The sequence below is a fragment of the Acanthochromis polyacanthus genome, chromosome 4 (genome assembly GCF_021347895.1).
Source record: "Acanthochromis polyacanthus isolate Apoly-LR-REF ecotype Palm Island chromosome 4, KAUST_Apoly_ChrSc, whole genome shotgun sequence".
Classification (NCBI taxonomy): Eukaryota; Metazoa; Chordata; class Actinopteri; family Pomacentridae; genus Acanthochromis; species Acanthochromis polyacanthus.
Window position 1 is genome coordinate 36038890 of NC_067116.1, and position 24013 is coordinate 36062902.

The 24013-nt window shown below is 41.4% G+C and overlaps 1 protein-coding gene across 4 annotated transcripts in view; it reads right to left on the reverse strand.

The window, feature by feature from the left end:
• Positions 1-24013, reverse strand: part of suco (SUN domain containing ossification factor) — a 46221-nt gene that overhangs the window by 4623 nt on the left and 17585 nt on the right. For 2 of the 4 annotated variants that reach the window (XM_022192678.2, XM_051946988.1), the window contains exons 2-21: positions 21416-21530; positions 19452-19553; positions 18684-19018; positions 17747-17887; positions 17224-17413; positions 16008-16113; positions 15358-15485; positions 14783-14850; positions 14571-14678; positions 13491-13596; positions 11971-11991; positions 11625-11680; positions 9834-9925; positions 9393-9458; positions 7083-7166; positions 4270-4354; positions 2743-4125; positions 2529-2616; positions 2310-2414; positions 213-370 (exon numbers count right to left, since the gene is read on the reverse strand). In XM_022192678.2, coding sequence (XP_022048370.2) covers positions 213-370; positions 2310-2414; positions 2529-2616; positions 2743-4125; positions 4270-4354; positions 7083-7166; positions 9393-9458; positions 9834-9925; positions 11625-11680; positions 11971-11991; positions 13491-13596; positions 14571-14678; positions 14783-14850; positions 15358-15485; positions 16008-16113; positions 17224-17413; positions 17747-17887; positions 18684-19018; positions 19452-19553; positions 21416-21530 — 3537 coding nt within the window. The remainder of the gene's footprint in view (positions 1-212; positions 371-2309; positions 2415-2528; positions 2617-2742; positions 4126-4269; positions 4355-7082; positions 7167-9392; positions 9459-9833; positions 9926-11624; positions 11681-11970; positions 11992-13490; positions 13597-14570; positions 14679-14782; positions 14851-15357; positions 15486-16007; positions 16114-17223; positions 17414-17746; positions 17888-18683; positions 19019-19451; positions 19554-21415; positions 21531-24013) is intronic. The other 2 variants (XM_051946987.1, XM_051946986.1) reach the window with 2 other exon arrangements.

Below are 24013 nucleotides of genomic sequence, written 5' to 3' on the forward strand. Positions count from 1 at the left end.
TTAGTGGTTGGACAGGAGTGACAGCATTTGATAAACACATCTCAAGTATGGAAGTGATCCAATGTTCTATTCAAAAGCAGAGTCCTAAAACTGGATGCAGGGATCATAATGACAGATCTGAGGGAAGCCGAACAATAACCAGTGAATCAAATGCAGAGCAAAGCAAAACAAAGCGTCCTTTGTATTGGCAGGAGTGCGTGTGTGAAACAAACCTCTTGGGGCTAGGGTAGTGGTTGCTCTTGGGAAGAGCAGCAGTGTTGGTGTTGGGGCTGGGAGACGAGCTGCGACAGCAGCACTGCAAACACAGCAGGAGCCCCAGAGACAGACACAGAACCAGAGACACCACCAGGTAGCTCTGACGGTCGGACACCTGCAGGGAGAAAGTTCAAGTTCAGGCAGCTGTGAAACGCTGCTCGAGAAAAATCACATCTCACTAACAAATCCCAGACTTTGTGTCAGTGTGTTTGTGAATGTTCTTCGCATATTTCGGCTACAGGAAATATGATTTGTGTCAAACTTAATTTACTGAAGCAAATTGGATGAATGGGGGCCCTTTTGGGGGTCTTTTTGTGGTTTTTGGCATCCTCAGCTGGGCCTTTTGTGAGTGGAGCCGCTTTTGCAATTCAGCATCAGCAATGTCTTCTAATGCCACATTTTGATAGCAAAAACTATATTGGTACATTTAAGGCCATCAAAACTGTTTAAGCACACAATACAGTGTTAAATTGTTTCCCCAGTTAGGATGTTTTATACTGCGTCCTCAAAACTGACCTTTCTGCTGAAGTCCTTCTAGTTTACCCTAAAGAGTTCTCCACAAAACGTCCGACCTATAAAATCTGTTAAACTTAACCACAAGTGTTTGTGGTAGAAGCTGAACAGAATGAAATACAGAATCTATCCTGGTTTGTGTTGGGGGTTTGAGGTACAAATTCAATAGAAATTCCTTCGCAGTTGTTGGCAGCGGCCTGACAGTCAGCTCTCCCCTCCACAGCATTCCACATGCATTTTAAAATGATGGAAAGTCTTTCCAGGGAAATCATTTGGAAATGCATGCTTCCACCGAAGGTCAGTGGGATATTTTCTGCTGAATTCAGACACCCCACAATGTGTGTTTTAGAAGAGCATACAGGGTCAGAAAAAAGCCAATTCTGCAAATACCACATAATTTAGGGGGGTTTATATGGTCTTTATATATATTTATTTCATACACTATATGAACGTGATATCTATGCAGATACCTAAAATAACACCAAATGCTGCCATATCTTCGTCTTGTGCACCTCATTATTATTGTGCCACAGGGAAAAGAAATGCTCTGGCTTGTTCAAATGTCTTTAAGCCAATCACATTTGCCTGTGTGGCACCAAGCCCAACAACACAGCCATGGTGCCAGAAATGACAGGCTTGTACCTGCAGTCTACATGTGGTGAGTCACAGTAGAGGTGTATTGATGCCTTCTTGACCTTTCTGTGTTTATTTAACCAAATGTCACATCTCCTCCTCTCAGCAGCGTCAGAGAATTTGAAAACTACTGATGCACTACTGCTGAACAGATGGTTTGTCTCTGGTCCCAGTTAACAGCTTGCTGGAGAGACTTCACAGAACATACGGGTCGCACATCTCACGAATCTAAATATAAAACAGAGAATCTGTTTGTCGTTCTCTGTTGTTCCCTTTCTCCATAACTGTGCATCCAATCTGTTCCAAACTTGCCACAGACTCAAGGAGGTGAAATGTCAAGTTTGAAGTTGTTGGTCTTATTTTTAGGGGTCTTTTTAGGGTCCTGAGTGAGCCTTGGCAGCCACACAGAGAGGTAAAGATATAGACAGCATTGGCAAAAATCTTACAAACCATCGATACAGCGGTCAGCATTTTGGGGCTGGCGCGATGCAGTGACAGACTGTTGGCAGCATTGAGGTACACTCCTATAGTTTCTGTCATAACCTTCTGAGGATGAGGTGTTCATGAGCTGACTGTGAGTTTCTTTTTCTTATAAATAAAATGTTAAGTCTGCGTGCTGGTTTCCAAGACATTAAAAATCATGACAACTTTTGCTGCCACTCACTTCAGCATGCACTTGTATTATTTATACTGTAAAAAGCTCATTATTAGCAGCAGGTTTTGCATTTCTCTGTAATATAGCACAGGGACAACAATGTTAACACTGATACATAAGAAAAAAAAACATTTTTAGATAATGAAACTCATATCATAAATGTGCAACAAATAGTAGACTACTGACTTGAATTCCTAGTCAACAAGAAAAGTATTTAGGGCGGCCCTATAATAAACTAAATCGGGCGTGTTACCTCTTTCTGCAGCTGGCTGACTGTAGCCGTGAGATTGAGCATCAGTTTAGTGACGTTCTCCAGCTGGCTCTGCAGAATCTGGATGGAATCAGTCTGTTTCTGATCCTAAAAATAGGCGCAGGAGGAACAAGCCACAGCTGTTGTTTAGTTGTCTATCACAAGCATAAACGCAGTTATCTATTAATTTATTTTCCTTTGATTAAGTCAAAGCAAAGTCACCTGCTCCTCAGCCATGCGGGATGTGTTCTGCAATTTGATGATGGTCTTATTGAACGCTCTCTGCATCTCTTCCATCTGTCTACGGTACCTGTAGAGCCCAGATGCAAAATCACAATAGATGAGAATCTCTCCCACGTTTAAAAAGGTTTGAAACCATAAGATTTCCCTCATGACTTCACTAAGCGGCATGTTTAAGGAGGTGCAATGCTTTTACCTCTGGCTGAGCTCCTCCAGGTATCTGCTGGACAGACTCATGTTCATCTCCAGAGCTTTGATCCTGTTGTTCAGCCTCATGAACACACTCTCCTTCTGGCTGGATCCGTGAACAGCTCCTCCATTCAATAAGACGCTGTTCCCGTTCACTGCTCCACCATTATAATCTCCACCGTTCTGCAGCTCTGCATAGAAGTCTGTGGCTGTCCGGTGGATGTTGCTGTTCCCATTAGTGCTTAACAGGAACTCTTCCACTGTGTCATCCACCCGATGGGGCTCTACTGTCTGAGAGAGAGAGTCCCCCTGCTCCCCATGGATCTGAGAAGCCTGAACACTTTGTCTCTGAGAGTCCCCGCTGTCTGTGCCCGACTTAACTGTGTCTGTCTGAGTATCAGTCGGTGGGACAGCTGTTGGCAGTTCAGTGGGAGGGAGGATGAGGTCTTCAGGCCTTGTTGCAGTGGGAAGAGGCTGAACAGGCTGCTCTTTAACAGAGGGAACCACAACACCAGGAGAGGCCGTCTCAGACAACAGAGGCTGTGGGGGAGTGCTGATAGAAAGAGTCGGGGTGGCACTGCTGGCCTGCTGCGTTTCTGGGATAGAACCGGCTTGGAGGGGAGGAGTCGGGAGAGGGTCCAGGGCTCCATCTTTAAATGGAGGTAACAGCATCTCCTCGTGGGTCTGGGTAGGTCGTGTCAGGGAGCTTTGGATGTCTGACAAACTGTGAGGAGGGATGGTGGAGGTTCTGCTAGGCTCAAGGAGGATGTTGAGCTCTGGAGTGTGTGCATCAGGTGTGTGAATGTTAAGATTTGTATCAGTGGCGTGTACCTCACCTAGAGGTTTCCCCTCATTTTGGCCCTTAGCAGGCACCTCAGGTTCTGGAGCTTTTTCTGTGAGAGGAAGAGCTTCTTGTAAAGGTGTTGGGGAGGGAACAGGGATCTGTGGAGGTGTGTGTGTTAGGATAGGGGTGTTCACAACAGGGTGAGTCTGTGTTTGAGAGCTAAGATGCCTCCTCTTAAGGCTGCGTAGTCTCTCCTTGGCCAGCCTGGCGGAGCACCAGCGATGGAGCAGCTCAGGCAGGGTGGCCATGCAGGACAGAGACAGGGAGGAGAAGGTGGAGAAAGGACAGTATGTCTGGCTCTCCCACTGGTTCCTGTCTGCCTCCTTCCTCGTCTCCTCATCTCTCTTCTCTTCTTCCTCCTCTCCCTCTTCCTCCATCAGAGTGACAGTCGACTGTCTGGGCTCTTCGTCCTCCTCCTCCTCGACCAGAGTGACAATCTGTCTGCCATCCTCAGATTCAGATGATGAGGGGGAAGACGTGGAAGAATCACCGGAGACATGTGTGTCCTCCTCAGTCACAGCTTGTTCTGGCTTTGCAGGCTCCAGTCTGAGGGAAAAACATGGTTTACACTTAGTGTCTCATTAGAGGAAAAGTGGATGAGACAAAACAGCAAACATATTTATCTCTCAACTTAAAATCATTTGCACAATTTACACTGAAAGGGGTTTATTTGTCTTTTATAGTTCTTACACTGTAGAGTCGTGAGTCGGTTCAGTTGGTTTAGCTGCAACATCTGTGCTCCCCTTCTTTTCAGTCCCCTCTGTTGTTGTGTTACCTGGAATTTGTACAAATGAGAAAAAAATAATCAAACAGGACACTGGTAAAACATAGCCACTGTTTAAGATTACACAGTGCAACATAAATTGTCTGCGAGGGTACGCATAATGTAACGCTGTCACCTGATGAATTCCGTAAAGGTCTGCACTGACTCCTCTGCGAATTTCCATGTGCAACCGAATATATGTGGCTGCATATGTACCAGGACAACAAACTGTGCTCAAACCAAATGCTTGTTTTGAGGAGAAGCTGTGCAACAAGATTTGTCATTATCTACACATTTAAAAGTCACTAATACTATAGTTTTAGATGAAGCAGTCGTTGCTGCACTTTGGAGTTGTTTAGATTTGTACATACTTTTATCAACACAGACTGGGAAGTTCTACATTCTCCAGGTATGTCCACCCACTGTGCTCAAAACACCCCAGGAATAATTACATTGACAGGGAGTTACAGCCCAAACTACAGCCAGCTGCTACACTCTGGAAAATGTGCCAAGTCACAGCAAGACTTTCAGAAAACTCCATAGGAGCCATGTGTGTTTTTTCTGCTTTTGATAAATGGGAAAATATGACTGTCTGCACAGCTATAGTAGCATGAATAGAGTCGCTGTCCACTCTTAAAATCTGGATCATCACTGCATGGAGATGAAGAAACTGAATTGGCTTCAACTTGGCAGCGGCATGTTTCCCCTCGCCAGTACTGTGCTGCTGTAGGAGGCACAGTGAAGATACACAGTACACTGTGTGGCTGGAACGCCCATGTTTGGGAAAAGGAGGAATACCGTGAACCAGTCTGGTCCAGTTAGAACTGATCTCTCTCCTACAGTGGTTCGCTGTCTGCGGGTGTAAATGGGAATTAGAAGCTACAGTAACTGCAGAGAGCTAGCAGTAACAGCTGCTCCTTTAAATACAAGACTTCCATTTAAATAAAGATACATTTACTTTTTTTTAAAGACATGCAGTTTTTACAAATCTTACACTCCCAAATGAATCTTAGTTACTCGCTTAAAGAGAAATCTAAAAAGTAACTTTAAAACTAAGTCAAATCAAATGTTATTCCCTTTAAGTGATTCCCACTGGAGAAAAGCTGAGTAAAGACAGTCATTTTTGATACAGCTCTCTGTGTGGTAAACAAAACTACGAAAGGCTTGGCGTCACAGGCCCCCTCTCAGTCCGAATTTAGCCGAGTTTTCTGCCAGGAAGTAAAACACAGATAGACAAAGTTCTGCTGAAATGCTCCAGGAGGTCTCCTGGCAAGAACTAAATAAACATCTGGCTCTCTCACCACATATACACCAGAACATTCAGGCTATACACATGCTTGCACTTTAGAGAAGCAAATGAAATGACCCAGTTTTCAAAGCAGTTAATCTAAACAACATGTGGGCAGACAGACAGGCCGGTGGTTTGAGGCGGAGAAAGGGAGAGAAAAGGAAGCCAAAGAGTGGATGTAAGTATATGTAAGGAGAGCGCAGGCAAAGAGCCACAGCTTCTCAGTCTTCCATATGACGGTGGAATTGATTGTAAATTATTAATAAAGACAGAAAGTGTGGATAAGTACATTTTAATGTCATGCCAGAATAATGAGTCTGCGGAGGAAGATGAAACATCTCTGGGATCATTGTTGTTTATTTGCAAAATATGTTTTCATCTCTTTTTATTGCATTTTCTTCAGATTAATAAACTCCATCTCAGATTGCTTCACTCACATTTGTAACTATGATTCCCATTCACAAAAACAAACGGTATAAAAGACTGATTACTGAACACCTACTTTATGCCAACTATTATTGAGGTATTGGTGACACAATTGCAAGTGCACCCAAGGACAAGCTCGTAGCGGACATCAAAACTTGATACGCAAATCATGATTAATGATCTCAGTTTTTGATCTTGTCGATTCTGAAACAACTGATTTATTAATATTGATAAACCAGTTATGCATCATGCTGCCTTAGGACAGGGAGCGGTTGTTCAAAGGGAACTCAAGTGAATGCACGTCAGGGTCTTAACTGTCTAACAAAAGAGAATGCGTAAAGGAGCCGAGTCAATAATGTCATATAACTTTGACTGTAAATGGGGTGCTACTGTGTTTATGAAAACTGTTGTCATGGAAGTACTGTGGTATTTTTACAAGTTCACCTCACCCACAGCAGGTATTATCAGTAGGTAAAAAGTTATTGGGAAAGGTTTCGTTAACAGCATATATCGGTTTATTCTGCAATCTGTAGTTCAGTAATGCATATATGTCACTTTCAAAGTACAAAAAAGGGAAAGGAAATCACAGTTAGGTGGCTAAGGTATGTGAAGGCGCACTTCTTTTAAGACATACCTCATCTGCAAAAAAAATGTTCAACTAATGCCTGCACCAATTAAACTAAAGCCTGAGTAACGACAAAGTCTTTTATTCATTACTGTGCAAATCCATCAGGAATGGTGTTAAAACTCTGGAGACCACAGCAGCAACACTTATGTCAGGCTTTTGTTTTTTGTATATTTGGTATCTATAGTGATTTACTCAACACATGGCAGATCAATTAATTGCATAAACCAAAACAGGTAACAGCCTCAGGCACTCACAAAAGCAAGACAGCTGAAAATGTGTGTGTAAAGCATGGCAATGCAGCAAGAAATGTGCCGTGTTCAGAATGTTAAGACAGGATTCAGGGGAGACTCTGAAAAGTGGGCATCTAAAAGAAAGGGTTTTGTTTGAGAGATGATTACCTCCTGATTCTGCTCCACCCTCCAGCCCTGGTTTTCCGCCGAGCACATTAGCAGCAATGTTGTTTACCATGTTTAGGATGGCATCTGAAAGAAAGGAGCACACACGCAACGAAATGAATTGGCAAGACATGAGGTTTCTGACAGGCAGCAGCTTGAGGCCAAACACACATCAAAGAAACGGTGAGCTTGGTTTTTGCATTTCTCCGTTACAATCCCATCCATTACTATGATGACGCTGTTCTTCTTCAAGATCATTTCCCCTACTTTACTTTTCCTTCAGGCTTTCCCATCCTGTGGGTTGACTCAGCCTAACCAAAAGACAAAAATGGCCACCCTGTGCTGCTGGTAAGACGCCTGAAGATTTAAGTGCACAGTATGCTTGGAGGGGGGTGCACCAGTCCTCCCTTTGCTAATTCAGGAGACAGTGGGGCACCAGCGTATTTGTGTATGCGTGTGGTTTGAGAAAAAACAAAAAGCTGAGCAGTACATTTTCCAAAAGCTAAAAATCTCAGCCTATATGTATATGTAATACCGATATTGAGGACACGTTCAACTGTGCCCTACTAAAATGAGTCCATGTCTAACTTAGCCAAGGAAATTACTGGTGTGTGCTTGGGCTGCTGTGCCAACAACTGTATAGAGCCTCATCTACTTCAAAGTCTGTGCTCGCTTTATTTAGACAGAAAAGGCATGAAAAACAAATATGTACACACAACAGAGGCTAATTCACCTACTTTTACATATTGTTTTGCCAGTTTTTAAGATCACACTTTGATCGGAAGTCACCCAGGGATGTACAGTGAAGCAGTTTATCATAGCAAGAATTTGTAAGAAGAAATAGAAATAATCTACTCTCATCAGCAAATACGTTTAAAATTGTAAAATTGGGATATTTTTAAAAATTACTTCATTCTATATCTCATTCAAAAATTCACCAAAAACAAGTGGCCTCCAACAGATCCTATAAGGAACAAAAAATTCTGAGCTCCTAAGTTAAACCATGAGGCCATGTTTGCTGTGAACAAAGGTGAGTTTTCAGGTGAACTGCAGGTAGTGTTTACACAGAGCAGAAAGACGATGACAGGAGGGACTGGGAGGGGAAAAACTAAAGCAATCAGTAAAATAAATACGTGGTGCAATCGGCTACAGTGGAGGAAGCTGTTGGAAAATATATTCAGTGGGGTGAAGTATCTTTCATCTTGGTAAATGAGGTGAAGTGCTGTAGTGTTGTAAAAATGTAAACAGTCCAAGTTAAATTGCTTTTCTAGCATGAGTAGTCACTTGGAAAAATATTGTACATATCGATTCTAATTTTTTTCAATTTTATAAAACAAATTATAAAAGAAATTGAACCCTAGTTTTTGTCTATTATTTATGATTTACGGCTATATAACTTTATGCTGCACAGAAGACATTCTTGTCTACTTCTAGCCACAGTTAAGCCATTTCCATAGAGGTACAGGTCTTCATATTGCGATGAAAATGAGCCTACAGTGAGTAAAAATGTTATATGGGCAAAAAAGAAAGTGCTTGGAGTTCAAACAGTTAAAAACCCAAGTTGCACTAAGGATAAAAATGAGTCAACTTGTGACTGTTTTGCATGTCATTCCAGGCAGTAGGCGCACTGTGTGCAAAACTGGATTTTCTAAGCTTAGTAAAAACAACCAGCACCTGCGACTTCAACTGAGTGTGTTTGGTAAAGGTAAAGGCCTGCATTAAAAGACACCAGCAAAGTAATGTAAGGGGGTAAAAAACAGTGATTGCCTTACAAACAGTAGAGGTCATCCAACCCAAGCATGTAGCTCAAAATTAGGAGCGTTAGAATTGTCATCGGTAAGATATCCCAATGTAGTGTGTTAAACAGTATTCAAGGGCTTTAAAGTCTCAGCTGAGGCATGAATGTATAATGTACCACTATAATCCAATACTGACACAAAAGTTCCCTTAAAAAACATCTTTCTACAATGCACTGGAAAAAATGATCTAATTCTGTAAAAGAAACCAATTCTTCGACCTTGTCACAAGTTTGGTCACATGAAATTTAATTGTCAGCTTGTTATCTAACCGAATTCTGAGATACTTGTACTGTGTGACTCTTTCCACATTTGTGTCACTTGTAGCAGAGGTGACAGGATTATTTCAATCAAAGACTATCATAAAGCTACAGTATTCCTTCTGCAGTCATCCTGAAAGCAGCCACGCAAATCAAGCTTAACTCTGCTAATATCAACTGCATTGTTGTGGCATATTTGCTGTCATTTGGTCTTTGAAAAACAGTAGCTGTATAAGCATGTGTGTGGATGTACATACTGGTTGCTGAACCCAGCAGGTTTTTAGAGGCCTTGTCCTCTGACGGTTGGTAGCCAGGAGGATAGTCTAAAGAGAAACACAGAACAGGTTATAGCTGACTAAATGCATGCACCCACCTAAAAATTCTCACATTTCAATTAAATCCCATTCAACTGAAAAACAAACATAAGACTCAGATTAAGGAAACTCCACAGCAAAAAGTCAGTGGATGTTAATAGTTGACTCTGACCCAAGGCATTTGGCAACTAATTCAGAGAGCAAGAATGTAAATTGACTTGTTCCTCTGGATCCTTTCTGTTGCAACGATTTGAAACCCATGTATTGTTTTGCGGGTGAGCCAGTTCAATTATACTCCTATTAACAGATGCACTCTGTTCTTAGCTAAATAAAAAATGACAGTTTAAAAAAAAAAAAAGACAAGCAGCCCATCAGTATTCTTGCCATAGTCTTCATCCAAGTACTCCAGTCTCTCTGAGGGGTACTGGGAATCTGCTATCTCGTCATACTCCTCCACCATGCTGGTACCAAACACCCTACACAAAACACACACAAATACTGCGTTATACAAGCAAACAGACCTACAGAAAAGGTTATAGGTTGAGATTACCACACAGCAGAGGCAGTGCAGTCTTTTGTTGAAGTAATGCAGTTTTATGAAACATGCTGCTCAAATCATGCACTAAAAAGTCAACTAAATTATACGCACTGCATAATCTAAGGGATGTGTCTAATTGTAAAAATTCTATCCAAGATAAACAGACTCAAACATATAGAATTTCATGGTTCAGTTGCAGTATTTGAGGTGGACAATCTGTAGCAGATTTGTGCTGACCTCATTGTAAAACACAACTGCAGGGTTTTACAGCCCCTTTAACCCTCAACAGCAGAAAACGCCCCTCATGACCCAGAGGACAAACGTGTCGGAGTATAAATAGAGCTCTATGACTCAAAAAGCAGGAAGAACCCTTGTGTCGTGTGCTCCACTACACACGGATGGAACAATACAAGGCAAAAAAATCAATAAATGAAATTCAACTTTCTTGTTCAGTGCATTAATTGGATGACTGGTTATGGATTCACACAGTATAGATCCAGACACATCAGTTTTATTACAATTTTTGGGATTTTCAGAATGCAAACACTGCGAACAACCACTGTGAAACGTGCAGAATGACTGCGTTAACAATGACTTAAGCGTCCTGGTTTTGATCGGGTTTTTAAAATATCCCATCTACATGTTTTTAAACATTATATCCCTATTTCAGAATCCCATATTGACACTATCCAACCAGTCATAGTAGTGGATCTTCATCCACCGCTCCCTTGTCTTATGTGGTGATAGCCGGACACCAGTTAGCGTGATGTCAACAATTAAAAGTGCTAAATTAACAGCCACAATCAGATTAATTTAAGTTTATGCTGACAGATATACGAAAGTCAAATTTAATGGCTGGTTTGTTTTGTAAACATAACAGACGCCTCCTCAAACTGCACACAGTGATCAGTGACAGGGATATTAGTGGTTATCATGTATACATATGAATAGCCAGATTCCTCTGTTCTCCATGCTAACGCCATATACTGAATATAATTAAAACAGGCATAAGCATTGCAGCTGGGATATTGGTGGTAACACAATCAATGACAGTGACCAACTAAAAAAAGCAGACATTCCTTGTGCAATCGAATAGTAACTGGCTTTTAAAGATGTTGCACCGCTCCTGGCTACAGTGTTCTGTAAACTAAGACACTGGAGTCCCTATTCTGGATGATAAAAGAATATTTTCACTGTCATAAAATTACAGTAAAGTGACTTTCTGAAACCTATTTTGTTAATCATGACTGAAACACAGCAACATGTAATACACAACATGTAATACAGAAGAAGAAAAGAAGCAATAGTTTTAAGCTTCTTCCTACCATTCCAAGGCAAGCAGAGGAACTTAAGTTCAGTAGCTGTCCCTCTTCGCAAAAAATCACTACATAAATAAAGGTATTTGCACGCATGTGTGCGTGTCAGTTTTTTGCATATCTCCAGAAGCATACATCCGATCTGCTTCAAACTTGGTGAGTGTAGTGCGAAGGACCAAAGGAAGTGCAGTGTTGAAAATGTTTGTATAAGTGTGCGGCCAATTATGGGGTGTTTTTGGAATCCTAAATTAGCTTAAGTTGCTCCTATACTTCTGTAATGTCATGAAAGGCAAAAATTTACATTTTTGTCTGGGATCTTACCTGATTAGACTTAGGGGACAGAAGTGTTCTGATCCAAAGTGAGAGAGGAGTTCAACCTGGAGGAAAAAACGGGTCAACTGTTAAACTGAAAGTATCGCAGACAGAAACAACGTCAATCCCCCAAATGTATAGATTATGTGCCCAAGTCATAAACCCATAATCCACCAAATATACATTAGAATTGCCAAGCTTTCACAGCATAGCTTGCGTACACGTTCTACAAGTTTCACGTGCATTAAAAGTTGACTCTCTGCTGAAGTTCACCCATTACAGTGCACCACCATTATAAGAGTGTGTTTTCACAGCTCATTAGAACCTCTGTCAGTTAGAGGAGAAGAGTGCTAACCTTTATGTACTTGATGAACATCTGATGCGAGAGGAAGAGAAGAGAGGGACAGAAGGAGAGAGAAATAAAACAAAGAAAAAGAAATCAGTAAAGACGGATTCAAGCTACAAGCAAGTCAAGAATCTGCGTATAGTTTAGCTTCTTTTTTTTTTTTACACAAGACAAACATATCGCTGAAATATACTCAATCGTGGTCTGTAACATTCCACAGGCAAAACACTACAGAGATGTTTCTAATAAGCAGTTAGAAAGATGCACAAGCAAGACTGAGGAACAGACAAACAGACTCAGAAGTTCAGAAAAGACACAAAACATGAGACATGAACAGTTTCAGGATGCCTAGATTTAAAACAGATGAAACCTTCAACATCAACAAAAAAATCAAATTACATAATAAAAACACAATTGCTTCTGAACAGAGCACATGAATCACAGGAAGCTCCCACACACACACACAACACCCACACTCATCACATAAACAGGATAATTATCTGAGCATGAAACTGTTTAATAAGTCTGCACAGGGAATATTTAGCGAGCAGAGCCGAGTGTTAAAATGGAAGAGGAGCGACAGCTCAGAATAGCACATCCACACATATTCCAATGAATACAAAGAAGTTTTGTATTATGAACATCAATGTTCCGGTTTTGTGTGAAAATTCATGAACGGCTTGACAAAAACTGAAAATCAAAAAGATTAGCTGCCCAACGCATGATTTAGTCAGTGAGGGTGGAACTCACACGCTTGAAAAAGGTACGCAAAAGAGAAATTATGCCCGTTGATAAGGAACTTGCACTGTTTATTCTTGCTGCAGTTTCAGCTGAAAGCAGACTAACATAGATGAAATTGTAGATGGAGAGATGCGGGCAGCAGTGACTAAACTCTGCAGTCAGAGTGGGTGATGGGAAAGATTTCTAAGAGATACAAAGAACGGTTGTAACCTTGGTAAACTGGACTGTAAAATAAAAGCCCCACTGAAGCCACAGAAAACTATTTTAAGTCAACTTGTTTGTTCAGGTCTCTTGCTCATACCTCTACACTACTGATCCTGCATTCAGTTATAAAAATCAAACATTTAAGAATATGAAATTTAAATTAACTGCAGCAGGAACAGCTGTAAGCGACTTGGGCCAAAGGCAAACAACTGTAATCCTTAAACGTCACACACTGTGTGATTTAATATCCTGTAACTACAACACATTTGGCCAAATCAATCGTGACACCCAAATCTTAAATATAACCAAAGCAATGTGTCTTCAGTTCTTACAAGTGAAACTCTGTCACACCCTCACAGTCACCATCCTTCATCCATTTAAAGGAGGGTTTACAGTCAGCCCTGATGACATGGCTTAATTACCATGAAGTCATAAGAGGGTCCCCAGAGCCTTAAATACAGCCTGAACTAGTATGTATGAAAGGCTGCGTGTGTCAATGCTGCTGACAATGAATGAAGTTACTGTTCATCCTTTATCCCCTTGTGATATAACATGAGCAAGAAAAGAAAGGATAACAGGAGTACCTTGACATATTTAGCGTAAAGCTGTTCATCCAGTGGAAAACTCTGGACTATCCGCTCATCACGGGCATGGAAAGTACCCAACTTTACCCACTTGTTTGTGGGATACCTGCAAACAGAGCAAAGCAAAAAGTAAGATGTGTGTGGCTGAGGGCCATGAATTACGTCAAACATGTTCTCACAGGGTGTTTGCAAATGTCACCGTTTTCATTATAACTGAAGGTCTGTCATTCCAGGCCAAAGGGTGGAATTTATTAATGAGTCATGGATCAGGATCATGGTAGAAATAAATCTCAAGGTTGAACTTCTAAACAAAAGCGGCAGCAGCTCTGACTGCACTAAAGTTAGAGGTGATGCTACAGGAGGAAGAAGGCCATTTTAAGTAGTGCTGGTCTTGTGGACAGGAATGGAATGAAATTACATGGTGTTGTTACAGGATGTGACTGTACACCAACAAGTGATGATCTCAAGAATGAAAATGCAGCACTGCAGCAATCTGTTGTAAACATTTTCACTGGCTGTACCGGTTCACCTGACATTTGTCTGTGTTTCTTTGAGTGGACCCCCCAGGCAAACACTGAAACATCTTATTTAACTGGTTTCAAACTAACTACTGAGATCCTTCAATATTGGATACAATTGTTTGTGCAATGGTAAAAAAAATACTAAGAAACTAACAATAAAGGCAAACCTTTTAATATATTATTGCAACTAAAGTGAAATGTTATTATAGAGTCCCTGAAACAATTAACATTTTTCATTAGAAATCTTCATCCCACCAAAAAAGCAACCATCAACCATAAAGTAATTTACGTAGTGACATTTATATCATCACATAAGGAGTGAAATATGGCAACGCAAAGCACTTTTTAAAGCTTTTACTTCAGTGATGCATTAACTCTTTGTTCTCATATACTCAGTCACTACTTGTTAATCATTTGCAGGTGACAATGAATTGAAAACAATATTATGGAAATTTGGACTGAAGAGCTTTGTATGCGTGTCCTCTATATAGCCTGTGGGAACATGCTGATTTCAGTGTTGTAGCATATGTCTGCTTATGAGACATTTTTCAGAGTATACCTGTCACTGATGGAGACTAGAAAGTCTTTAGGTGTTGATGAGAAGAGCTCAAAGTTAGCAATGTCCAGCTGCTTGACTTGAATGGGCTCACAGAGCTCTATAACAAACCTGCAGAGAAGTAAAACTAAGTATTATTAAAAGGCTAACTCACATGAATGTTGCATTGAGGTTAATCAGGGTCTGTTACTGACAAATTTCATATTGGCACCCACCAGATTTTGTTGCTGCACGGATTTAGCATGTATAGGTCCATATTCTCCATGAGAATAGCTGAAGTGCTCTGAAAAAAGATAGAGAATGTTCAATGAGCACCTACCAACACCATCAGCATCACATTTTTGATTTATTCTGTTTACCTACAGGTTTTTTTGAATGGGTTTTTCATTAAGTCATATTTTGCATAAACATATCTATTTTCCTGTTATTTCCAACTGTGTGATCAGCTAAAATATGCAATATTCTGGAGCAAATAAAGGACCAGTTAACGAAACTTTGATTCACAATTAAACTTCCTTTCGTGCCGTCTAAAACTCCTTTTGGGATGGCAGCAAAAATTCCTTTACGCAGGAAAAACCTGGATATAATATTTATCAGGTAAATGTAGTTGACTTTGTTTAATGTGTGACTAATCATCTGCCCTTGGTTCAGATTAAATGCTCAGCTTAAATGTCAAAAAGATTTTCCAGCAGGTTTCATCCATCTGCTGATACAATATGACAGCATGATGTCTGCACACTTGTGTATTTGTGTGCAGGCAACAGGGGGACAGCGGTGATGTGTGTTTAACCTTGGCCTCAGTGTTGGCAGAGAGTATCTTGGCACCACACTCCACAGAAGCGTAGTTATTCTTGAAGTTTTTCTGGACCTTTTTCACTGGATGAGGGGTGCCGGTGGTTGAGGTATGGAGAGACTGGCCTACACAGAGGGAGCGATACATTAGTCCCATTTGACACCATGGAAAAAAAAAACAAAAAACAGAGCATTGCCTGAGAGGAATACGTAGAGAGGTTACGCAACACACACAAAAACCACACGCTCCGCTGACCACTGCACATGGCGTGTACAGCTAGAGAAGGAGAGAGATGAAGAGAGCGACAGACAGGAATAGAACATAAGGAAGGAAGTTACAGAGAAAGGATGTGCAAAAAGTTGTAGCAAGAAGAACAAAGAAGAAACAAGATGAGATGTGGATTAAAGCTGACATGAGGCCTCTTTTGTCTACAGAGGCCGTGCTGCAAACTGTGCCTGTGTCATGAAGCAATATTAACATCATCAAGCTATTTTTGCATTATCCAGCTCTGTTAGGCCAAAAGCCTTGAAGCATCCGAGCTTGAAGCAAAATCTAATGGGACATTGCACTTTGTTGTTAATGTGATGTCTCCCCTTCCAGTTATGCGCATGTATCTAAATGTGTGCTTTAATAATGTATGCACTTACTTTTCTCCTTCTCCACCTCCAAGACTTGCTTCTTCCACTCGTCGAAAGTGGGGATCTCCTTTTCGTGGGGTACTGAGGGATCGTTGACAATGTTAGGCTCCACAATCTGAAACAAACACAGGTCCAGAATTTAACATCAGAACTACAATCACCTTTCGAATATGCTTCCATTTTTACAAGGAGGGGAACAGAAGATATTGATTCACAAATTGCTGTAGTGAATCATCAGTGAGTAACAGTGACTCACTATGTGAACTACATGCTATTGCTAATAACACACAAGCCTAGTGTGGGGTAAAACAACTAAGAGACTTCCCTTGGCAGCTCATGGCAGTCAGCTAGCCCCTGGCCACTACAGCATTCAAAGGCATTGAGCTGTGAATAATATCTTGATGGATTATATAAGCGTCCTTTTGGACCTTACAAGAGAGTCTGATCCTAAAAATCCACAGACTCAGACAGCCTCTTTTGCAAACACCCAAACAGTCCACCAAGAGTCAATGCCAGCAACATACAGATTAGTCATCAGATCTTAGTTCCAAAGAGGCAAAACAATGTAGAAATACACTATGAACACAATGCCCCTGAAAATAAGTAGTTTCTCCCAGATAGACTGGTCTTTCATTATCTTTCAATCATGAAAAAGCAACTGAAAGCAGGCAGACTCAGCATTTGCAATTTGAAACCTTCAAAGGCTGTCCTTCACCAGGACAGATGTGCACACTGAATATTTATAACCATGATGGCAATCTAGTCAGCAGGTGGAAGGAGGTGTGATCTGTGTGGACAGATGGATTGTCCAGCTGATCCACAGCATCTTCAGGCCACCAATTATATTTTATTCCTACTGAAGTGTTGGTCTGCAGCAGCTGCCCTAAATGTCTTTTTTTTTTTTTTTGCAGGATCATGTTTCAGCTAATTATGTCACCTGAACCACGCACGTTGAATGTGGCTCATTCAAAGTGTTTTTCCACCAACTGTCTGACAGTCAAATTTTCCATCATGATATGAACAGCTTTGTAATGCATCTACTGATGCAGTGACTCCTGTAAAGTCTCCTGCATTTATTTTGACTTCAATATTAACTTTCAAAAGTTGTATTTACATTTCTTCTATTTTTGCTTAAAGATTGGTGTCACTTAAAAATTATTTCCCATATTGAATTTAGAATGACCCGATACATATGATAGATGTGTGGGAACCGCAAGCTGCCAACCTGCTGGGAGGTGTTGTCCTCCCGGGCCAAATTAGATAGGCCATCCTCCATCTCCTGCCACCGCTGTTGCTGTTGCTGTTGCTGTTGCTGTTCCTGGTCCACCAGGCCTGGGGTGGACTGAACATCTGGTTCAGGACCAGAATTGTGCCTCTGGTCTGACCGCTGGTCCTCTACGACGGCCTCATCCACACTGGATCACAAACATGGGACCATTGAGGTGGACAGGGAAGAGAAAGAAGTGGAGGGGGGGAGGAATAAGGATAAAGAAGAGCAAAGACAAAAATAAGTGCATAGCAATGTTGCACACATGATGTAAAAACAAGCGAACATTAATTATTTGAGAGTTTTATCAGTCCTTGGTTGGAGCAGGCAAAACAAGGGAAAAGAAAATAAACAATAAAAAAGCAGAAGTAGGTGGAGAGCAAGGCCAGCGGTCGACGGTTGCGCACAGCAGAGAGGTGTAGCTTGTACCTTGATTACTTGACTCTGTGCTTTGATTGGCTTCTGGTGGTTTGAAACTCACCTGGAGAGAGGACTGCCAAAAGGGGAGTTTTCACAGGTTGCCAGTTCGGGGGGAATGACCCCGCACTGTGAATCAGAGTGCTCAGCATAGACAAAGCTGTCTACTGGGAGTTCATCTCCTGCACTGGCAACCCACTCTGCACTGAGGGGAAAGAAAGGACATGGGGTTTACCACACCTCCTTACACTGGGGAGGGCAGAGACAGAAGGATGGGGAGGGAGAGAGGAGGGGATGGGAACAAGGAAGAGGAGATAAACGACACAGAGCAGGAGAAAGAAGGCAAGAGAAAGAGAGAGTAGAGAGACAGAAAGAAATAGATGGACAAAAGGGAAGGAGAGGCTGCTCGCTGGTGAGGCAGTTGATTTACTCGTCCCGAAATGCTGAAATGTTCTTGTGCCGAATACAAAATATGCCGTGGGATGGATGCATCTTTTTTGAAGTTTCATTCCAGTGGATATCTGAGCTAATCTTGGTCAAGTTCCATCTCCATACAGGTGATTCTTCAGTGTTCTTGTAGTTCCATTCCAAAAAAATGTGCATTATCTGTCCCATAGAAGTTGACAATGGCAGCCATCAGTTCCATGAAAGATGACTGAAATATCCAGGAATCATCTGTCCTTTGAATTTTTGTTTTCTCCAGTTTGTGATCAGTAATTCTTTTGTTGAATTCGAAAACAAAATAATCGAAATAAAACAGACAACTGAGGGAAGCAAAAGTTAACCAACAAAAATATCCAAGAAAATATGCACTGGAAGCATTTATTACCAATCCTACACCTAAATTGTACTGAAATTGGCTGTAACCATTATAAGAGGAGCATGCAGTGGATTTTCTTAGAGTTTAATTTCAGTTCTCCAATGTGAATTCTCTATGGTTATAGCCAACTTCTACTGCCAGAGACCAGGTCTCTGGAATGATGAAGTAAAACTGAGCTTACCCTGTGTGGGTTGCAGCAGCACTCTGTGAGGTAGGTGAGTTTTCAGCTTCATCTGGGGATGTGGCTGGGTTTGAGTCCAGGCTGGGATTTGCAGCATGGGCATCACTGGAGGTCTCTGCTAGGTTTGGGGCATCTGTGGACACTTGGCCCTGTGCTGGAGCTGTTTCTAGAGTCGAGGGCATTGGAGCTTCCTGGTCATGGTCCTTGGTGTGAGTCTGCAGGTCCAAGTCAGTCTGGGGGTCTGTGGTAGGTTCTGGCTCAGGAACAACAGGTACAGTATCTGACTCTGGGTCTGACTTTCTCTCTTCCACCTCAGGTTCCTGTGGATTCACAGTCTGGTGACAGAAAACAGAAATATTCATATGTGTGTCATGTTCTGATGCAGCTCAAATGTTTTCTACATCCTCTCTACTTGAGTGAAATGATAGCAGTTTGCGCATTTTATCAGCATTATTACTGTATTTACACCTGGCTAATTGTTCCTTGTTTCCTTTTTTCCCCAATTCTAGTTTGTGTTCATTTCACGATTTATCAGGATAAATAAGTGAAATCCTTCCTTTGTAACTGCAGTGTTGTATCCAGAAAAAAAATAGCAAGTCGAAATGCTGCACCTTCTGAGACTTTCTCTATTAGTTCGACTGTCATTTCAGTTCTGATCCTTCTCACATCAACATGTTTTAGTTCTTTTGTATAATGCAATTTATATTTGACAATATTTCTGAGTCATGTCTGGAAGTCTATCAGTAACGGACAGTTGTTTGTTGATACCTGTTCATGGTGAGTGTTCTGTTTTGCTAGCTTTTCTAGTGCTGCTCTCTCTGTCTCTAATCCCATGTCATATGATGTATGTGTCGTCCATTCTTCCACCACCTAGGGGGAGAGGAAAAAAATCACATCATCACAGTGCTAAAGAGGAACTTTAAGCAACAACAAAACAATTACAGTTTTAGAAATATCATCAAATGACAAAATACAACTATTCAAATTCTTTGCAAGGCATTATTACTTCTGTTTAGGTTAAAGATCCATTTACAATGTACAGATGCCAGATAGAGAGGTCTTTGCATCTCAGGATGTGAAAAAGACCTTTGTCAGTAGACAAAGACCATGTTATAAGGCCAATGACAGACTGCCAGGCCTGCTGAACTGCCCTGGCACGCCTGTTTGATGCTGGACCTCAAACAATGATTCCCCTTCTTCTCTGCTCACAAATGCATACCAAAACACACTCACTTCCACAAATTATCATTCATTCTAATGCTCGTTTGCACATAAACACACACAACTTTGAGGACCCATTCATAAGAACTGAGGGTATCACATATTTACTCCAAACCCAGCTCTGAGCCATCGCCAACCCACTTCAGGCCAGCTCTTCTTACAAGACCATTTTATGGTTCATCATAAAATGAATGGAATGACCTCCACAGACTTAAAATGGATTAGTCTGCAACAAGACTGTGCCACTAAGGTTACAGGAAAGACTGGAAAGCTGAGAATTATGAAAGCTTTTAGACCCTGAACTCTAACCCCACAGACCAGGTCCCAACCTATATCACCACAACGTCTAGCACTCATTCAACAGAGAAGTTGGCAACATATAACTGGGCTGCTTTTTAAGTGACTATTTCCCTGTAAGTGGCTCCAATCTTCCTGTACTCAACATTGTTTTTCATTCTTTCTGAGGCTTTAAATTATCTCAAATGAATTAAGAAATCTCTGTATCCATCTATGTGTTCTTCTTATATCTAAACTACCATACATTCAATCCGCTTCAAACTCAGTGGGTCTACTGTTAGCGCCAAGGAGGAAATGCCATATATGAAGGTGTTGGGATGACTGATTGGCGGCTTACGGGCCTTTTTGGGGCCTTAAGAAAACCACTGTCTGCCTAAGACTGTCACCCAAATTAATGGGCAACATCACCAAAGGCAACTGTACATAATATCTACTTCAAACTTGATGGGCGTATTGCTGGGGACCCAAGGAAGTGCAGGGTTGAGTTTAAAGTAGATTGAAAGAATGGTGTTTTGAGGGATCAAACTGCCAACCTTTGGTGAGCTTGGTCCTGCTAGTGCAAGTGGCGTAAATTTTGCCATCTACCTAAATCTATGAGAGTCCATGAGCAGCACCCCTCTATAGATGTCCATATGCAGCCCAAAATTTGTGTCACAACTTTACCAGGGCAGTAGTGCATATGTACAGAACAAGCAGGCCTGCTGTGCAAGTATTAAGAAGACACCTCCCAGCAGACTCCAAGCGAAACTAGAAATTAGTATAACAACTATGCATCAATTCTGTTTGTAGCTGTCAGAGAAAAACTCGTGTTGTTTTTGTCCCAAATAAGTCCGTCAAAGGTATGACTTAGAAGCGTTTACATAATACCCTCGGCCCTCCCACCGTCCAGCCTGGCCTCCATAATCCAGGCCCTTCCTGACCATTCACTTACAGTTCTCTCCCTACTAGTTTTCACCAGGGGTTAGTAGGTCACTCAAGTGCATGACCTAACTCCCACCACTACTGCGTTCTGCTAACTCATACATTTCACCATGAGCAGTGAGTCTAATAATACTGCTCACCATACCACAGCTGGGCCAGCAATGTCACAGTGAATATTTTGCTTCCATTTGAAGTTGGTGTTGGCAAGGATTGCATAATTAATCAAAGAAGTATACTGAAGTTGCTCATTAAAAACTACGCTTGATGAGACCGATGAAAAAACCTTAACACACCTTGTTTTGCATGGAGTCCTGCTCCTGCTCGTGGCTGTCAGGGTCTTTGTCCTGGGCAGACCGACCTGGGCCAGACAAGCTCTGCTCTGAACAATGCACATGTTGACTGGAGTACCTGAAACACAAACAGTGGAATATTTGTTAGTAAATGCGAAACTGTCATCATCACAGAAAAAGTTAGCATAGATGTAGCTTCAAAATGTAAAATCCAAACGTTGCATCTACTCAGAAACCTGGTGTTACTGCGGCCACAATTTGTTACAAGCAACGAGTGCCTTTCAATTCAAACAAAGGTTAGGCTGTACTACATCACATTCTCCACAGTGAGAGCACTTGCTTTCGTCTGAGGAGGGCCCACGACACTAGCTCTTTGGATACAGGCAATGAAAGCACTGAGTGGAGGAGGGCAAAGAAGGCTGTAAGTGCATGAGCGAAAGCAGAGAGGCAAAGAGAGAGCTAGAACCAAAGGCAAGAGTGTAAATTAAGTCCACAAATAGAGGCGGAAAGCAAGCAAAAGTCAGAAACTGAACAGCCTAGTGTGACTAACCAGCAAAAACAAAATTTGGCTCATTATGCGTGCTTCGACAAGTTGCTTGAGGCAAACTGCATTCTCTGATTCGCCTTCTCGACCCCCTCCTCCATTTGCTCTCTCCCTAGCTCCACTTTGCTTGTATAAAGGTTTAGCAGGGCTTGGGATATTGCTGAAATTCTGTTAGTGGCCTCCAAGTCAAGGTGCTCAAGGCCAACTGTGCTTCAAGCACAGATTAACCCACATTATCTCTTCCACACAAATGACAGACTGTAAGAACTGCTGCTTTTCTGTGCATGTTAAGAATGAGTTGAGCGTGCTGTCCTCAAAAAAAAGAACTCTTATGATATAAATGTCAGAAGTCATCAGCAGCATAGATTGCATTAAAAAAGGAGTGCAAATAGAGATGGAAAGGTTATGAAATAATAAAACCCAGAGCTAATACCTGGCAGGCAAGGCAAGAGATTAATGAAAATACACAGGAATGAGAGGGTCAGCTCTTTCTTAGTTGGTTTCTTTATCAGTGGAATCAAAATAAAGTGAAGAATTAAGCAAGAGGTTTATCTAAGTATTGCAACTGCTTCCCTGTACACTGGAGTCCTTCTCCAGGAGTTGATTTAACCTCTAAAAATTCATTGCAGTGCATCAAAGTTAAACATTTAGATGTTTTCCCTCTCAAAATAATCAATTTCTGACCTAAAATGCCAGAAATACAAGTCTACACTGTTATGTCTTCTAGTGTGTGGAGATCTATGCCTCTCTCTTCAAAACTGGTTGCAGCTCGAGGACACCAGCACACTTAGGACTCTGCTTAAACACTGCAAAACTACTCTACACTACACAATGGCAAGTTGGAATAGTAGAATAATTCAATTATACATGTTTAAATCGGAAACCGATTCTAAAGAAGAAAACAGTGTGAAAAGTTGACGAGGCTGGTTTCTTAGATTTGTTTTTATGGAATCCCAGAAGTGTTTTTTAGACAGTCATTACGTGTCTTCTGTCATAAAAATCACCATACAGAGACATTAACGAGGTAAAAAAAATTGATTTTTTTACTGGAGCGGTCTTTAATTTCTTTGTACTAATGTGGAGCTATTAGTCCAGCTTGTTGCACATAGTCAGACTGTGTTCAATTGAAAGATGCCAGAACCAAACAAAGACCTCTTTTCACACTGGCCATCAGCCTGGCAAACAAAACTGGCCACTAAATCAGTGCTAATGTAGATCAGAGACCCGTGTAAGACTTTCATACAGGTTCACATTCACTGAAATTCACATTGTACACTAAATTAAACAAAAGATCTGAATATATCATGGAAGTACAACTGGAAAGCTTAAACTTAGAGCATCATGACAACACCTTACATCAGTTTATGTCACATGGTGACACACAAAGACACACCTTGGCAGGAAAGCACCATGCGAGCCTCAAACTGGAGCTGTTCCCCTTGAGAGCTCAAATATCAATGTCAGAAGAGAGGCAGACACATGGACACTCATGTTAGTGCCCTGTCAGCCCGGCTGTCAGAAGGAGGGAGACGAACAGCGAGCTCACATACTTCCGAGCACAGAGAAACAGCCATCTGTGCAAGTCAGTGTCCTGTCATTCAGAGAGCCTCTCCATCTTGACTCTTCATTAATATTTGAAGTGATGGAATGACAAGATAAAAGATGACAAGAACATCTGGCTAAGTAGCTGGATCTTTTGAAAGCTCTGAAGCGAACACAGACAGATTGATGAACAGACGATGACTTGAGATAAGATGTTAGTTATAATACTGAAGCTACTTCTACTACTGAGTCTGAAATGCCATTTATCTAATTTATCGTAAAGTTTTCATCCAAGAGTTATGGTTTTCTGCTAAATACGACGGATTGTCTGGCTGTGTTGCAGTAAAACTTACTCAAGCAGTGTGAAGAAATTTACATATCAGTGTATCCTATGAAGGATTTATCCCTGTATCAGTGTTATGTCTAGGACAAAGCCCTTGCTCCACAATTCTGAAGGACATCTGACTATGATACCAAGACATGACATTTACCGTAGTCATTTTGGACCCCTGCTG